The sequence below is a fragment of the Bos javanicus genome, chromosome 22 (genome assembly GCF_032452875.1).
Source record: "Bos javanicus breed banteng chromosome 22, ARS-OSU_banteng_1.0, whole genome shotgun sequence".
NCBI classification, from domain to species: Eukaryota; Metazoa; Chordata; class Mammalia; order Artiodactyla; family Bovidae; genus Bos; species Bos javanicus.
The window spans coordinates 17582862-17600483 of record NC_083889.1 but is presented as its reverse complement, the minus strand read 5'-3'; the positions used below and the strand labels follow the sequence as shown (position 1 = coordinate 17600483).

Genomic DNA, 17622 nt, shown 5'->3' with positions numbered 1-17622 from the left:
TTCAAAGTGGATGAATTGTGGACTTTCAAAATAATTGTGACTCAATAAAATACAGGAAAATCTTGCCTGTTAGTTAACTATACAATAACTTCACCTTTCCAAAATGTGGCTAAGAATCAAAAGTGAAAACAGGTCTCTGGGTAAACATGGGCAGTCATAAAACCCATGCAATCAAATCCATGGACTTTGGTAACTAGTCCAAGTCCCTGTAAATACTTGTTATAATCCAGGACATGCAACCTGGGACCATTTGGTTAAACAGGCAGAGGCCCACCAAGCACGAGTTCTCATCAGCTCCACAGGGTGTGCACATACATCTATCAGAGCAACACAATATAAATACATAAAACATATAGGACAGTAATGATAGGAACAGTTTCTTAGGTTCCTGTGTTTCAGATACAGTACTATGCTGGGTATCTTTTAATATATCTCTTCATTTCTAATCCTTACAGCAATTTCTCAAAGTGTCCAGAATATTATTCCCATCTTTCAGATGTGGAAAAGAAGCTAAAAAGGATTAATATCTTGATCACACTCATATCAAAACTAGTAGGGTCTGAAGTCTGTGCTGATGTATGGCAGCAACCATCACAATATTGTAATTATCCTCCAGTTAAAAATAAAATACAATTAAAAAAAAAAATCAAGTAGGGCCAAGATGGAAACCTAGTTCTGCCTGAATCCAAACTCAGTCTGCTTTAAACTATACTATAAGGAAAGGTGAAATTATATTGTACATCCTCTTTGTTTAAATTTTTAAACTTGAAATAAGCACCTGGAGAAAAATTCATACCTCAACAGTGGACAAACCAAAGCAATAAATGATGCTCTACATGCTGAAGCTGTAAAAATTATAATACACATGCAGACTGGCTGCTATGCAAAAATACAAAAACAACATTTTCTTACTTAGGTCAAGAATAAAGTTCCACTTAGACAACAACATTCTAAATAAATTTCCAAATAAATACATTCTAAATCTGTATTTAAAAATCTAATAAATATATTCTAAATGTTGTATATAAATAAAACAATTTCTTAAGAGTGTTATTTTAAATAAAACAGAATCACTGGGGGGAACAAACTTGTTCCTTGAAAATAAAAGGTAAAAGAAGAAAATATAAGATCTGCATGTCAGCCCTGTTCCCAAAAACCTTTGGAATTATTTCTAATACTCTTTTGGTATTTGGTTTAGAAGATTAAATTTTTAAAAATCATAATATAAAATGGCAATGATAGATGGGAAAGAGAGGAAGAAATAAAATTAACAAACTATAAATATCTTACATTTTATTCATAAAATTAAACTTCCTCCCTCACTGATCTTAATCAAGATTTCAAACAAGTAATGAAACTGAATAGCTTGAATTGTATCCCTACTAATTTTGCAAATTAAGCACTTTAGATATGACAAATGTCTAAGAAATGTTCACCATGAGGCAATTCCAAGAAGGCAAATGGAGAAGCAAATGATAAAATCCATCCCAAATCTAGAGAGAATGCTTCCTACCTCACCAAATCCACTATAAAGAATACTTAAATACCCTGTTTCTTCAGGGAGGAGAGAAGAGACTGCAATCATTCCAAGGCTTCCCTTTAAGTTACCAAAGGATCTATGAACCCGATAACTTCTCTTCAACAAACAGAGGCTGTTCTTTGTAACACTCCCTGTTTCCTAGCAGGGAGGTTGTTAAGCTTTCAATACCAGCTGAGGAAAAAAAGAACCCATGAGATACAATTTTACCATATGAGGAAAAAGCAAACAGTCCATCAATTCCTTTTCTTTTTTAATCCCCAATCAGTTCGTTTCTAAATATACAGCTCCATCTTTTCTCATTGACTTCAAAATCTAACTGATGAAGGACTTTGAAATAAGAAAAGCAGGACTTCCTGGATGGCTCAGTGGTAAAGAATCTGACTGCCAATGCAGGAGACATGAGTTCAATCCTTGGTCCAGGAAGATCCCACATGCTGTGGAGCAACTAAGCCCACGCACCACAACTATTAAATAGCCTGTGCCCTGGAGTCCCGGAACTGCAACTATTAAGCTCACGTGCCACAACTACTGAAGACTGTGCACCCAAGAAGCCAGTGCTCCACAACAAGAGAGGCCATCACAATGAGAAGTCCACGCACTGCAACTAGAGTAGTCCCCACTCACCACAACTAGAGAAAGCCTGTGCAGCAACAAAGACCCAGCACAGCTCAAAATAAATAGATAAAAAGGAGAAAAGCTATCACTTTAATTATGAGCATCAGAGAATCTCAGAGTGTCTTAATCTAGGAAAGTATACCATCTTCTCATGACTTTGCTTAAGGAAATAACTAGCTAGTCAATTTCTAGAATGCCACATTAGGCAAGTTCAAAGGAGTAAATCTAATCATCTTTAGGATGCAAACCAATGAATAAACTTGCAATTCTATTGAAAGAAATTTCTTTACAGTTCTGGGAGCAATGTAATGTACCTCTAAGAATATTCCAACAAGCTTGGAAGTCATTGAACTTAAGTATGTAGCCACCTAGCCATTAACTAAACACAGTACAGTTCTACTAAAATTTCTTGCTTGGCTTGAATGATTAAAAGTAAGTCAACATATCATCTGATAAACCATGCCTTTTAAAATTCCTCTGGGTGACCACTCACTAAACACCATCATGCATTTGACAGTTAAGAAGTAAAGCTACACATCATAGAGCACCAGCAATGACATATTTCACGTTACACATCATTTTATACATGCTGAGCAAATCACAGTAAGGATTAGTGGATTAACATATAACAGACACAGAAACTGTAATACATTTATGTGTGTACACATACCCATGCATATGCCACCCAGCTCTGTCCACTGAGAGGGTTTAGAAGCAATGGCACCCCAGTAATAATGAGCATACCCAGCTCCAGATCCTGATTTCTAAATACCATTCCCCAATGAAAGGAACCAGGGCTCCTTGGGAACCTAGCTGATTCTAATGCTGGGCACAAAAAACAAAAGATGAAGCTGAAGCATTTCTGAACTACTCAAAAGTAAGTGCCCAAATTTACATTCTAACTTGTTTTTCATACAGGAGACTTTCTGTTAAGTAAAGGAAGAGACTCTTATTATGATCAGATTGTTCACATGTGATTAACGACTATGGTTGCATCCTTTCTTTTACCCCTAAATATGCAACACTGCATTCCCTAATCCTCAAAAGTTCAAAGAGCAAAGGGAGGAACACATATCAAAGGCAAAAGCAGTTAGGGATTAGTCACAAAATTAAATCATACCGTGCAAAATTCAAGTTTTTTACCAGTTCATCTAAAACACGGTTATTTTTCAGATCAGGCTCTGTGACTGTCTAGAAAAGAAAAACAACAGATGGAAAAAGGTCAGCAACAATAATTAACTTGTCATAATCTCATTTTTGAAAATGTGTGCCCCATCCTCCTGAGACTCCTCATCCCACTAAGTCTTCCAGGAAAGCCTCAAAATAAAGTTCATTTATCTCATACTAATATGGAATTTTAAAACAGTGAATCACTATCTGCTGACTGGAAGTCTGATTCAAAACTCTCCGAAGCATCTGATAAAAACATATGCACTCTGTACTGCCTAAAATAAAACCTAATATGAGCAAGAATCCTTCTTCAAAATGGCAGCACTGTTTCCCTCAAAATTTCTCCTTCAAAGAACAGAGATGCTCTTTTAAGCAGTAATGCAGGAGGAGACTGAGGTGCTCAGAGACTTTAAAAACAAGAATGGTGTTCAGGAATGCAAGAGGAAAACAATAAACCCGTAGTTATTTAGCATGAATAATGAATAGCATGAATATTTTGCATACAGTTAATCTCGGTGATGATACCACCTTGAGGACAGCAACATCCCTAGTTGTTGTAATGAGATTAGCCTTGAAAGCAGAGTGAATTCAATGACATCCTGACACCAACGACCTACCAAACTAGAACCGAAACCCTTTAACTAGCCCCAATGTCCTTTCCACCAGATTCTACTACTTCTTTTTCTTTCTTTACTCCTACCTCCATTTCCTTTACCTTTTTACCTACAACTTTTAACCTACACCTATTTCAACTACATGAAATGTTTCGAAAACTTTAACAAATTTTCTGGTGTTTTCCCTGAAGGTCTGATTTGGGCAAGAGGTAAGGGGCCAGTTAAACTAAATCTCTGCCTGCTGCACAAATACTACAATATCAATCCTTTGCAAATAAATGATCCTTCCATCAGATTTTCTACCCAAGTTGAGAAATTTTTAAAAAATGAGGAGCCATAAAAAACATAGTTCATAAATTTAAAGTGTGCTATATCCTGATCTTAAATTAGCTTTTTCTTCCTAAAAAACATTTAGGTTATCAGAAATCTTAATAAACAGTTGAATAAAGCCCAGTTCTCCATACATGTATTTTAGAAGTCTTTTCTGAAAATGTTTTTGATAAAGCTTAATTCAATAATCATGCATCTTCCCATGGCTTATGTGTATACATAAAGCAGCAATATCTGCACCAATCAGTTAGCTTTAAAGGAAAAAAAGAAAAGGAAAAAACTCACCACACAACAAGTTGGACATTGTGTTTTATAGGACAGAAATTTTCTTATACAAAGAGAACAGTCTGCAAAAACAAAAATGCAACATAATCAATTAGTTAAGCTGTATAATAATATTGGAACCTAACTTCTAACATATTTACATGGTGGCTCAGACGGTAAAGCATCTACTTGCAATGCGGGAGACCCGGGTTTGATCCCTGGGTCAGGAAGATCACCTGGAGAAGGGGAATGGCAACCCACTCCAGTAACCTTCCCTAGAAAATTCCACGGATGGAGGAGTCTGGTGGGCTACAGTCCACGGGACTGCAGAGTCAGACACTACTGAGCGACTTCACTTTCACTTTCAACTTCTAACAAGTTGATTTAAGCCCTAGAATATTTCCACCATCTAAGGTCTATCATTATAATCTTAAAATTCTAGTACATGGACTCTAACTACACACAGTTGCAAATACGACTTAGTAGCATTCTTGGGAAAGCAATACATATCAAATAATAGTAATCCTGAGTCCCTAGCACATCACAACTCTATAAGCAACATGTATCTCTCTCTGTATCTTCCATTTGTAAAATGAAGGAAACATAAGGTAAGAACTAGGATAGTTTTGTATAAACAGGTCAGATATCTCCACTGCCTAGCATTCTAAAATATAAATTTTGAAACAAGATCTATACATATGTTAAGAAATAATATATACCAGATTATCAAGTTAGGGATTTCTACATTCTAACTCTGTAAATAAGGTCCTTCATCCTGCATTTAACAAACACTTTTGTAGCAAGCACTGTTATAAGGAAAGGTTTTTGACCTCAAGGAAAGCAGTGAGGCAATTACATACAATTCAGTGTATTAAGGACAATGTACTAAGTTTTAACAATTTAAGTAGAAACTGGCATGAACTCAATTCTTCACACCCAAGGCAGTGTAAAATTATCTCCCAAAACCTGGCAAATTGAATGGTACTGTACTAGTAGCTAATGTGCTAATAGCACAAATTCACTTTAGTGAAGGGGATCCATAGTGGCTCAGGCAGTAAAGAATCTGCCTGCAATGCGGGACACCCAAGTTTAATCCCTGGGTCAGGAAGATCCCCTGGAGAAGGGAATGGCAACCCACTCCAGTATTCTTGCCTCGAAAATCCCATGGACAGAGGAGCCTGGAGGGCTACAGTCCATGGAGTTGCAAAAAGTCAGACATGACTGAGTGACTAACACACACACACACACACACACACACACACACACACAGACCCCTTAGTGAAGTGGTCTAATAGGCTCTATCCCCAGTCATACTGAATCAATGAATTGTGACCAATAAATCACATCCATAATACGTGATTCTGATTGAATAACAATTATTTTTTTAAAATTAATATGTTTTTGTTACTAGGTTGAACCATAAGAAACTTTATGGTAAGTCAAAAGAAAAGAGACAAATATTAGCAATTTCATTAACATAACATTGTGCACTTACTGCGTGCTCAGTTATAAGCATGGTAAATGTATTAACACTTTCAATCATTACAGCAGCTCTGAATCCCATTTTATGAGAAGGAAAACACAGCATAGAGCTTAGCCAACTTGCCCAAGATCATGGAGTTAAAAGGTGGCAAAGGCAAGTACCGGAGTCCATGCTTTTAACATACTTCTAACTAATTATTTAAAATATTATAACCTGCTTATAACACATACTTATTTTATATACCTATATAGTACCAATAAGTATCTAATCAGTACCTCCACACGTACTAGGGTATGTAAAATGAGGCCACATCTTCCTCTTCTGCATAATCTGATATGTGTTTTCTTCTGAAATATGGAGACCAGACACTAGTCCAAAGTAGATGAAGCCCTTGGCTTACTTTCAACTTCCAAGTCTACTATCAAATATGTGCTGGTGAACTGCAGACCAGCATAATTTATTCTCCAGTGAGCAACCATATTTCAAAGTAGAGCAGCTGAAGGCCTTCGAACCATGTATTCCTAGGTGGCTTTATTTAAATCACCTGTGTAGTTTGTTTTTCCACCCACAAAGCTCAACTGTGAGTCATGTGTATAGGGTGGGGGAGGGAAGAGTAAAACAATGAAATAAAGGGTAGCTTCACAGAAACAAGCCCAGGGAAGGAGGTATTTCTCATCTCCAGCAGGATACAGCCGTCTGCTGGCTTTTATGTATCAGAAGAGCGTAGCATCCTGACAATAAAAATCAAGTTTCTAAAACTTAAACCAAACCCTTTGGCATGTGATCTTAAGGATTTTATGAGAAAATAAACCATCTCAAAAATAATTTTGAAGTGTCCAATTAAAAAAGAGAAAATCCATGGAGTTGCCAGTCCAGGTTCGATGCACGATGCTGGATGCTTGGGGCTGGTGCACTGGGACGACCCAGGGGGATGGTACGGGGAGGGAGGAGGGTTCAGGATGTGGAACACGTGTATACCTGTGGCAGATTCATGTTGATATATGGCAAAACCAATACAATATTGTAAAGTTAAAAAATAAATAAATAAAGTAACAGGAACAGATCTAAAAAAATAAATAAAGTCAAAAAAAAAAAGAGAAAATCCAGTTCCAAGTTTGAAAGGAATAGGAGATCCTTTCAAAGCTGAGGAAAGCTGGCTGGCCTCTGCCTCCAATTCCAGTGTTAAGTTGACCAGTGAGCTGGTAAGAGAATAACATTCTTTCAACTAACGACCAGCACTCCAGCATTTCTGTAAGTGTGCTGCTGCTGCTAAGTCACTTCAGTCGTGTCCGACTCTGTGCGACCCCATAGACGGCAGCCCACCAGGCTCCGCCGTCCCTGGGATTCTCCAGGCAAGAACACTGGAGTGGGTTACCATTTCCTTCTCCAATGCATGAAAGTGAAAAGTGAAAGTGAAGTCGCTCAGTCATGTCCAACCCTCAGCAACCCCATGGACTGCAGCCTACTAGGTTCCTCCATCCATGGGATTTTCCAGGCAAGAGTACTGGAGTGGGGTGCCATTGCCTTCTCCGTCTGTAAGTGTGGTTCTGCATAATTGCATGTCCTTTCCGTATATGTAACTATCTCTCTTCTTCCCCGTCTTATTTCACAATGCTGCCTCATAAGAATGAAAAAGAAGAATAACACTGATTATTTGTCTGAAAGAATATTATATTACCTCTTAATTGAGCAAACGTCAATAAATGGAACACATCACATTTCATTTTTTTTTTAGTAAAATTAAATTGCTTTTTATTCCAATATAAGCCTCAATTAATTTAGTGAGTCAAATTTCACAAAAGGAAAAGAAAAATGACTGCTGGTTCATCTCTAAAATAGTGGTAATTTAATAGTACCTAAACCCAATGATTTCATCTAGCAGTAAACATTTGAGCATCTCCCACTATCAAGTCAGAAAAACTGAGCAAGTGCAAAGCAAACTGGCACTTGAGCAGATCAATCTATTAGTGAGAACATTTCTCATTTAATGGTGTTTTATGGATTGGAGTAAACCCAGGCCCTCTCCCCGCAAAAGTATTCTTTAACAACATGAATTTGGATCAATTTAATTGCCCCACATTCTGCCACTGCACCTCACTCAAACCTTAATAGCAGCAGATATGCAAATGTAGTGTTTGTTACCCATACTGAAAAGGCTACACATAGGAAAACAGCATAAAAGAATTTAAAAAGACAAACCCTGACATGTTTAAGCACCAGCAAAGTGGCTAGGATTCTGAGTCACCAATTCCAGTCAATCCAGGATGACAGCAGAACATGACAGCTAAGTTTGGCTTCTACTAAGCTCTGGGGGCTTTTGTGTCATTAACACAATTATAGACCCAGAGCAACTTTTAGTCTTGAGGGAACCTGTGACAATGGGTGATTAGTAGAAAAGCTTACTGAATCATGACAGGTAGAGTATGAAAAATAACCACTCATAAAATAAATTATCATTATTGGAAGTACTCTCCACCAACTTCTTAGATAAAGAATGACATCAGTGATAACTGTATGTGACAAAGAAACAAGAAAAAAAGAGAATGGAAGTAAAGACCAGTTTTTCAGCTAAGTAGGGCTCACGCAATTCATTTAAAAAGTCATCTTTCTTCCCTAAAATGACATAATTAAAATCTACAGAGTAGACTTCCATGTCTGTCCAAGAGAAAGTAACCAATATTCAAAGTCACTCTCCTTCTACCAAACAACTAAAACACTGGGGGCAAATATGAAAAAAACTCTCTACTTTCAGACTTTGGACAACTATAGAAATGAGAGAAGTTCTACCACAGCCCAAGATACCTGCCCATAGGCAATTTCTTGACCATAGCACAGGAAGGAAAGCCAAAGGCCCATCAGTCTTGCTAGCTGAGAAAACAAAGATCAGAGTTCAGGGCAATCCACGCAGCTATAATTCACACAGCAGAGTACCAAAAAGAAAGAAGCTACATATATGTAAAGACCTCCAGAAACATGCCTACATATCTACTCAATTCTATGTCTGAACTTAAATCTGCACATATACAGGGATCCATGAGGCCAGATAAAGATCAACTTCCAGGGAAAGAACCATAACTGGAGTGGTAACAAAGGGCCAAGAGTTCATAAAATTTCTAGCAGCTGGTTTGCAGAAACCTCATTAAACACTTGAGCGTTGAGTAGATACCCCAGAGCATCATACCTTAGTATGAGAGTAGATTAGCCAGAGCGAGTGGATGATGTCAGAAAGACGGCAGAACAGGAAGCCAGCCACTGTTTTCCCCATGGTAACACAAATCAACAAGACAGAAACCAACTCCCTTTGTGAGAAATATGGATACCAGTTCAGATGCTCACATACCTCAAGACAAGCACAAAATCAGCCACATCAAAGCTGGTAGGAAATATGTGGCCCTCACTTGCCAGAGTTCCTATCCTTGGCTCAGCACCATATAATCAGAGGGAGACTCACAACTCCCAGCTTTTCCCAGGGGAAGGAGAGAGAGAGAAGACTGAATCACAGATGAAATGTTCAGACTTCTCATGGGGCTGCCCCAGGAACAGGTTTCCACCATGCCTGAATCAAAGCACTGATAAGAAAAAGAACCAGGTCAGAGTCACTGAGAACAAAGGTTTGGATGAGGACTCAATCATTCACCATTACTCCTCCCCTGGGAGTAAAAAGGAAGAATTCCCAGCTCTCAGCTTCTCTTTAGGGAAGAACATGCATCCAACATTCCCACTTTACAGCAGGCTGCCTAAGAGACTTGTTTCTATCTCACCCAACCCATAGCACTGAACAGACTTACTCCAGAAGGTAGAATATGAAAGAGACTAAGGAGAAGAGAAAAGAGCAGGGCCACTGCTCCAGAGGACCCACAGTACAGATGGAGGCTCATACAGCTCAGTGGCTTCTCCTTTGGAATCAAAGAGAAGAGAGAAAGATGCGACCAGTATCTCAGCTTCTCCAGAGACTGCCTGAGGGACTGCTTCTACTTTGCCTGACTCAGAGTGCTGATGGATGCCTGGGGGCCACCAGGAACAAAAGACAGCTGAGCAGTTTGCTGCAGTTCCAGAGGCTGTGCAGTACCATAGATATAAGAAGAAGCAAAAGATGATATACTGAAGACAACACCATTAAGATGTTCAGTTCAGTTCAGTCGCTCAGTCGTGTCCGACTCTATGACCCCATAAATTGCATATTAATTATCCTCAAATGGATCTCTAGATTTAGTGCAATCAGGAAATGGCAACCCACTCCAGTACTCTTGCTTGGAAAGTCCCATGGACAGAGGAGCCTGGTAGGCTACAGTCCACAGGGTCACAAAAGGTCGGACACAACTGAGCAACTTTACTTCACAGTAAACATCCCAGCAGGCTTTTTTTGGAAAGAAACTGACAATCTGATTCTAAAATTTATATGAAAATGCATACAAAATGCAAAGATCCTAAAAGAACCAAAACAATGTTGATAAAGAAAAACAAAGTTGGAGTAGCAACAATACCTGACTTGAAGACTTACTAAAAAGGCTACAATAATTAAGACAGTGTAATTCTGGCACAAGGATATAGACATAAAGAACAATAGAACAGAGGAGAACCCAGAAACAGACCCACATGTAAATCCCCTGGGGCCATATTGACTGACATGGAAAGAACTCTATCTAGTGACAGAAATGTTCAAGCTTAACCGTAATTGTTATATGGTATAAACATTTGTTGAAACTCACTTGTACACTTTACTGCACACTTGAAATAGATGCCTTTCATTACATGTAAATTATATCTGAATCAAGAAGATTTTAATACAGATTTAGAAATCCCCAAAACTTATGTTGGTTCCTAATATGAATCCACCCTAGAAGGAAACTAAGACTTATTAAGGCCCTATAATGTGCCAAACCTTGGACTCGCTACATCTGACTCTTCCAACCATCTCCTAAGGCAGAAACTACTCTCTGGAGTTTCACATTTGAAGAAATGACGGGCATTTGCAAACTCACCCACCTAGTTTAAGTGAAGAGCTAGTCAAGCTTAGCTTATCTCTCATGCTCATGTTGCTACCATATGTCTTCTTTATGGAAACTTTTCCACCAAAGCTACTGCTGCTGCTGCTGCTACTACTACCCATTAAAGCCATTTTTAAGCCTAAATTTTTTTTAACTTTCCAACACAAACCAACTCAAAGATAGAGAATAAGAAAGATCATAAGCCTGCTGCTGCTACTGCTAAGTCGCTTCAGTTGTGTCCGACTCTGTGTGACCCCATAGACGGGAGCCCACCAGGCTCCCCCGTCCCTGGGATTCTCCAGGCAAGAACACTGGAGTGGGTTGCCATTTCCTTCTCCAATGCATGAAAGTGAAAAGTGAAAGTGCAGTCGCTCAGTCATGTTGGACTCTAGCGACTCTATGGACTGCAGCCTACCAGGCTCCTCCGTTCATGAGATTTTCCAGGCAAGAGTACTGGAGTAGGGTGCCATTGCCTAGATAAGCCATAAACTGGACACCCAGATACTCAACAGGACAGGTGCACCCCTGTGTACTAAATACATCAAACTACAGTATAAAAGATGCATACATACTAGACTTACAAAGAGAAGTACAGACACATTTCAATACCTGAGTCTTTCCACCATCACAAAGCAAGTTAAGTGATAAAACTGTCTGTAATACTCTTCAGTGGGAAAACTCATCCACCAGGGTTTTTAAACTTTAAAATTATACACCAAGGACTAGTTGGTTGAACCACCTATCTCTTACTCTGTCAAAAACAAAAATTATGAAATTTAAAATCTAAAAAGTGCTGGACAAATAACCATATATAGTGATCAAAATCTTCATTCCCATAAATGTTATAAAAGGCATAAAAGTATCCAAGACGGAGATAGTGGAAAGACCTTCCAAAAACTTCAAGACAGAGAGGTTAAAAGTGTACTTAAATAATAAATATGTGTACTTATCTTTGGTGTCAAATTAACACTACTTTATGTAAAAATCACATTTTTCTAACTCAGAGAAACAATACATACTTACAGTTATGTGAACACTGAGGAATCATCATTGCAATGTTGAAATATTCAAAGCAAATTCCACACCGCAGCAAATCATCTACTTTCTGAAATACAAAAATACATATATACCTATCAGAAAGCCACCAAGATTGGAACATCTGCCATTTGGAACATCTGCCACAGAATTCTTTCTCCATCCCCTAAAAAAACAAGTTAATAATACTTCTGTGTCATATATATAAATTTAAAAGTTAAGTCCATGTAAACTGCAAGGTAGAGAAAAACCTCCTCCATATGACTTATTCAGATTCCCACTCCATATTGCCAGCCCTTTACAAAAAAGAGGCCTACTCTATTCTTATTCCACTTGCCATGTGTTTCCAGCTTCTATCCCAAGCCTTCTCCTCTTCAGACCCCACTCCCCGGCCTACAGTCACTGCTGGGTGAAAGGTCCCAAAATCAGGGAATACCACAGACAAACATCAGAAAGTATCCAATTAAAACCCTTGCTTCACAAATGCGTCCACGTGCATCCAGAGCAGGCTACTGCACGGTGCACATCAGTCAATCAGGACTAAACTTCCGGTTTCCCTGCTGCCTGTCAGCCCAGTGCCTTCTGCGTGGTACCACACGGTGGAGTCTTACCTGCTCCACCACCAGGCAAGTCGTTGTTTCACATACTTTTTGAAACATGTGAGTGTCTGACCTAAATTTAAAAGTTGTTGTTAGTTGCTAATTCATGTCCAATTCTTTGTGACCCCATGAACTGTAGCCCGCCAGGCTCCTCTGTCCATGGGATTTCCCAGACAAGAATACTGGAGTGGATTGCCATTTCCTTCTTCAAGGGATCTTCCAGACCCAAGGATCGAACCCACTTCTCCTGCTTGGCAGGTGGATTCTTTACCACCTGGAAAGCCCAAATTTAAAAGTACAGACAAAAAGATTAATTTGAGAACAAATATACAATAATAATACATAACAACAGAACTATGTAGTTTAATAGTCTTAGGAGGTCTATAGCATCCGTATGCCAATTTTACAGATGAAGCCTATAGAGATTACAAATGGAGTCAAATCCAAGAAGTTGACTCCATGGTGATTCCAAATTTTAAATACATATACACATTGTGAGTATGTGTGTGTATAAGCAGACATGAGAAGAACTGAAGGACGATAAGAGAAAACATTAAACAGTGGTTCTCTCTGGATAGTAGGATGCTACATAACTTTCATTTTCTCCTTTATCCTACCCTAAATTTTAATTTGTTCTACTATCTACAAACAAACATCTATAATCTGTCAAAAACAAATTCCTGGAACAATAAACTCAGAGAAATAAACATTCAAATGCCCAAATCTACAATTATTTTGGGTGGTAATCTAGATGCAAAAAGCTAGAGGACTGTGCTGAAAATCAGTTAAGAGCAGAGGCAGAACCAGAAGCCAAAGACCTGGCACCTGGTCTATTTGCTTCCTTCACTATTGCCATCCTCTCCTAGAGGAGTGGTTCTGCCAGATGTGCTGAGCAAGATCCGTGGAAGGTGACACCACATCCGATGAGCTATAACATTCCTGTACAAACGTCCAGTTCAGTGGATGCCCTAAGATTTCCTCAACTTAGAGAAAGTAGAAGCTGGAAGTACAGACTAGGTGAGAAGACTGAATCATTCGAGTAATGGTTCTTAAGTTTTCTGGATCACGGATCCCTTTGAAAAATAAATGAAAATTATGAATTCTCTTCTTTAAAAAAAATACATACAGAAAACAATATATCAATAATTCCAAACACCAAAGTTTTTCCATGGATCCTCAGTTAGGAATTATGGATTTGGGGTTTGATTTCTATTCATTATAAGAAAGAACTCCAAATAGAGCTACTTCAGGAAACAGCTAATTCTTTGTCCCTGGAATAACAACCCACTCCAGTATTCTTGCCCGGGAAATCCCATGGACAGAGGAGCCTGACTGGCTATAGCTCATGGGGTCACAAAAGAGTCACATACGAATTAGCGACTAAACAACAAAAAAACCTTCAATCAATAAGCAAATAATTTTTGAGCGTCCACGACGTGCCAGGCATTGTGTTAGGCACCGGGAATAAACCAAACAGGATCCCCACCCACATACATCAACTCATTTAACCAATTATATGAACTATTTCTGTCTCCAGTTTATAGTTGAAGAAATTCAGGCTCAGCGAAGTTAAGTAACTGAATCAAGGTCACACAGTTAAATAGGAGGCAGAGACTAGTTAAACACACAACCACTGGAACTCAATATATGCTTTTCTCCACTGTACACTGGTGCCAAGGCCACCACAAACGCAGAACCACAGCTTTCCAAAATCCTTCCACGATGTCAGCTTTTCACTATGGGGTGATCTCAAGTCACCAGGCACTTCAGATGACACTGATGACAGCAGATATTCACCTCTTTCAAGTCCTTTCACTTTATCCTCAAACTCATCTTATGAGTGAGTGGGGCAGATACCATAATTTCTAGTTAAAACGGAGCAACAGAAGGAGAACGTGATCCTGCTCAGTCACACACTGAAATAATCACAGAATAAGGAGAAAAACCAGGCAACTGATTCTTAGCTAGTACAGCACAGTGTATTCGCTCTCGATCAAACACTGTAGGAATCCAGGCCTCACCACTATTGTCCATGGAGCAAAAATCAATGTTATTTAATAGTAAAAGACTTCAATAAAATGAAAGGCTGGTCTAAGCGAGTCTAAGCGAGAATCCAGATGTGTTTGAGAGAGAAAGAGATGTATAAGAGTTAAGAGTTAGAACACAGTTAGGGAGGACTGAACGTAAATTAGCACTAGGCTTCTTGAGCGTAATTAAAAGAAATGAAAGGAAATGTAAAGGAGGCCACCTGCTTTGCTAGGTGATTAAATAAATGTTTTTTGAAGCAAGATCCACCCAAACTCTGTCGGGTGTCACTGTGGGAGATTCTCCACTAAAGTACTGGGAGAGTTTACATAATACTTGACACGCCGTGAGCCCTGAGAAAAGATTAGGTGTCACTGTCATTTCCACAGTTTGGAGTAACGTTTCTCTCAGGATCATTGTTGTTGTGACTGAACCGCAGAGTATCTCGTTCAATACGACGGCCAATCTCGGCTCACCATCAGTGACCGAGGCCTGTTCCCGGCACTTGCCAGAGGAGGAAACAGGCCCAGCGTCACGCGAGGGCAAGCAGCGGGGCAGAGCCGAGTATCCTGGCCCAGCTGGCCGCTGGCGCCCGGTTTTTTCTCCTCCTCAAGGTGGGGCTGGCCTCTCGCGGTCGCCCAGACGGCCCCGACCTCCCCAAGGCACTCACCTTCATGACTGCCAGGGCCGGAGGCCACCGGGGCTCGGCCAGGGAGTCCATGGTCTCCTCTAAAGAAACTGACGGGGGTCCGCTACCCGCTGGTCTCCCGCTCTCCTCAGCCACTCGAAATTCCCCGCGCTACCGAGCTACGTCATCAGTCCGCGACGCGCCTGACGCGTTTGCAGAGCATGCTGGGAGTTGCAGTACGTGGGCGGAGAGCAGCCAAAGATCTTATTGCTCAAGCGCCAGGCTCCCACAACGGCTGTGTGCGCACCTGCGTGGTTAAAAAGCCCGCAGGCGGGTTTTGTAGTGCACCTTACTAAATGAATGTCTGTTGAATTTTAGAAAAAGACAGCCTAGAATCAAACCTCATCCAGGCCTTGCCAAACCTTTCCAAGTCTAGGCTCATGCCTCCTCCTCTCGGTCGCCCTCTCTGATTGCCGTAAAGATCTGTTCCTGCTCAGAGCCGGGGTTTTCACATCCATTTCTCCATCTCACTCCATCACAACATTGCGAGGTAAGTGTTATCAGTATTAGTTTACGCAGGAGAAAGCTTCGGCTCAGAAAAAGTGAATAGAGTTTCTTTGAGTTACACAATGTCTTTGACCAGGCTACAAAAGAGCCTCTGGACTTAAAATAGGAGTTCTTTTCTCTCGTAGGATGGTTAACCTAATTTAACATCTTAACTTTGGAGCATAGCCTTCCAAATATTTCCTGTGCAGAAACGGAGATACAGGATTTTTCCCACAAATATTATTAAATGCACACCTCTGTCAACTTGAATTTTTCTGTTTACTTACAGACATCCTGAGACTTCTCCATGTTAATACATGTAGATATACCTCATTCCTTTTACTAGCTATGTAGTCCGTAATGCAGATGTAGACAATTTATTTACCTATGCCCATCTGACAACCATTTAGGTTGTTGCCAGTTTTTCATTTTTACAAACAGTTGCAATGAACACATTATCTATATAAATCTTAGCATACCTGAACCAGAATATCTGTGGATAATTTCCTGTAAATGGAACTACTGAGTCAATTTGTGTGCTCTTTTGACACCACAATAGCGAGCACCGTATGACTTTCCAAAAAGGCTGAACCAATACATTTATACTCTCACCAAGTGAGTATGAGTGCTTGTTATCCAAACATGAAGCACCGACCAGCACATCACCCAGACTGTCTGCTCAACTCAGCACTCATAGATAGGCTGCCTGATGTGTGCCTCTCACATGAGGTCTCATGGGCAGCAAGTCAGCATAGTTATATTATATTGCTCAGGAAGACCCCTGTGGCTTTCCACTGCCTGACCACATGTGGTCCATGCATCCATTCCTGCAATCATTTTTTGAAGTGTTTACCATTGGCCAGTCACAGCTTCCCTCTGAAGTAGGCAGAAGTGAGGCTGCCATTGGCATTTTAAGGACAAAGACACTGAGGCTCAGACAGGTTAAGGCTTCACTACTCTGGACCCTCTTCATAAGAAACTCTGACTAGAGTTTGTACTTAATTGAGCCAGAGATGTACTTGATTTTTCCCAGTCTATGCCCAAAGACTCACTGGGCAGTAATGATATTAACAGCATTTGGACAGAGGACTTTAATATCCTTTATAATAATAGCTGACACTTATGGGGCCCTTGTATACAAAGCACTGTCCTAGATGTTTTTACACATATTGACTTACTTCAGACTCACTCCAATCAAATGAGGAAAGGGAAATATACAGATTAACTGACTTAGGGAATTCTGCTAGTAAGTGGTGGAGAAGGCAATGGCACCCCACTCCAGTACTCTTGCCTGGCAAACCCCATGGACAAAGGAGCCTGGTGGGCTGCAGTCCATGGTGTCGCTAAGAGTCGGACACGACTGAGCGACTTCGCTTTCACTTTTCACTTTCATACACTGGAGAAAGAAATGGCAACCCACTCCAGTGTTCTTGCCTGGAGAATCCCAGGGATGGAGGAGCCTGATGGGCTGCCGTCTATGGAGTCGCACAGAGTCGGACACGACTGAAGCAACTTAGCAGCAGCACTTGGAAGTGGAAGAGGAAGGACTTAACTTGGCCAGTCTAGCTTAAGAGTCTATATTAACCAGTACAGAATATTCTCATAAGGCCCTCATCATGAGAATTATTCCCCTTTTATAGATATAGGAACTGAGCCTCAGAGAGACAAAAGGACTCATTCAAGATCACACAGCTCATCAGCGGCAAAGTCCAGCCTTGAATCTAGATCTTTTAGTACTAAAGCAGAAGGGATCACCCATTGACACTTTATGGAGGAATAACTGAG

At 40.0% G+C, this 17622-nt stretch overlaps 1 protein-coding gene across 6 annotated transcripts in view; it reads right to left on the bottom strand.

The window, feature by feature from the left end:
* Positions 1-15491, bottom strand: part of RAD18 (RAD18 E3 ubiquitin protein ligase) — a 110842-nt gene extending 95351 nt beyond the window's left edge. For 3 of the 6 annotated variants that reach the window (XR_009732456.1, XM_061396341.1, XM_061396339.1), the window contains exons 1-4: positions 15334-15491; positions 12028-12109; positions 4555-4616; positions 3276-3346 (exon numbers count right to left, since the gene is read on the bottom strand). Coding sequence is in view for 5 of the 6 variants with exons in the window: in XM_061396341.1 (XP_061252325.1) it covers positions 3276-3346; positions 4555-4616; positions 12028-12109; positions 15334-15384 (266 nt within the window). In the remaining variant the exon portion in view is untranslated. The remainder of the gene's footprint in view (positions 1-3275; positions 3347-4554; positions 4617-12027; positions 12110-15333) is intronic. The other 3 variants (XM_061396336.1, XM_061396337.1, XM_061396340.1) reach the window with 1 other exon arrangement.
* Between the last annotated feature and the right edge of the window lie 2131 nt (positions 15492-17622).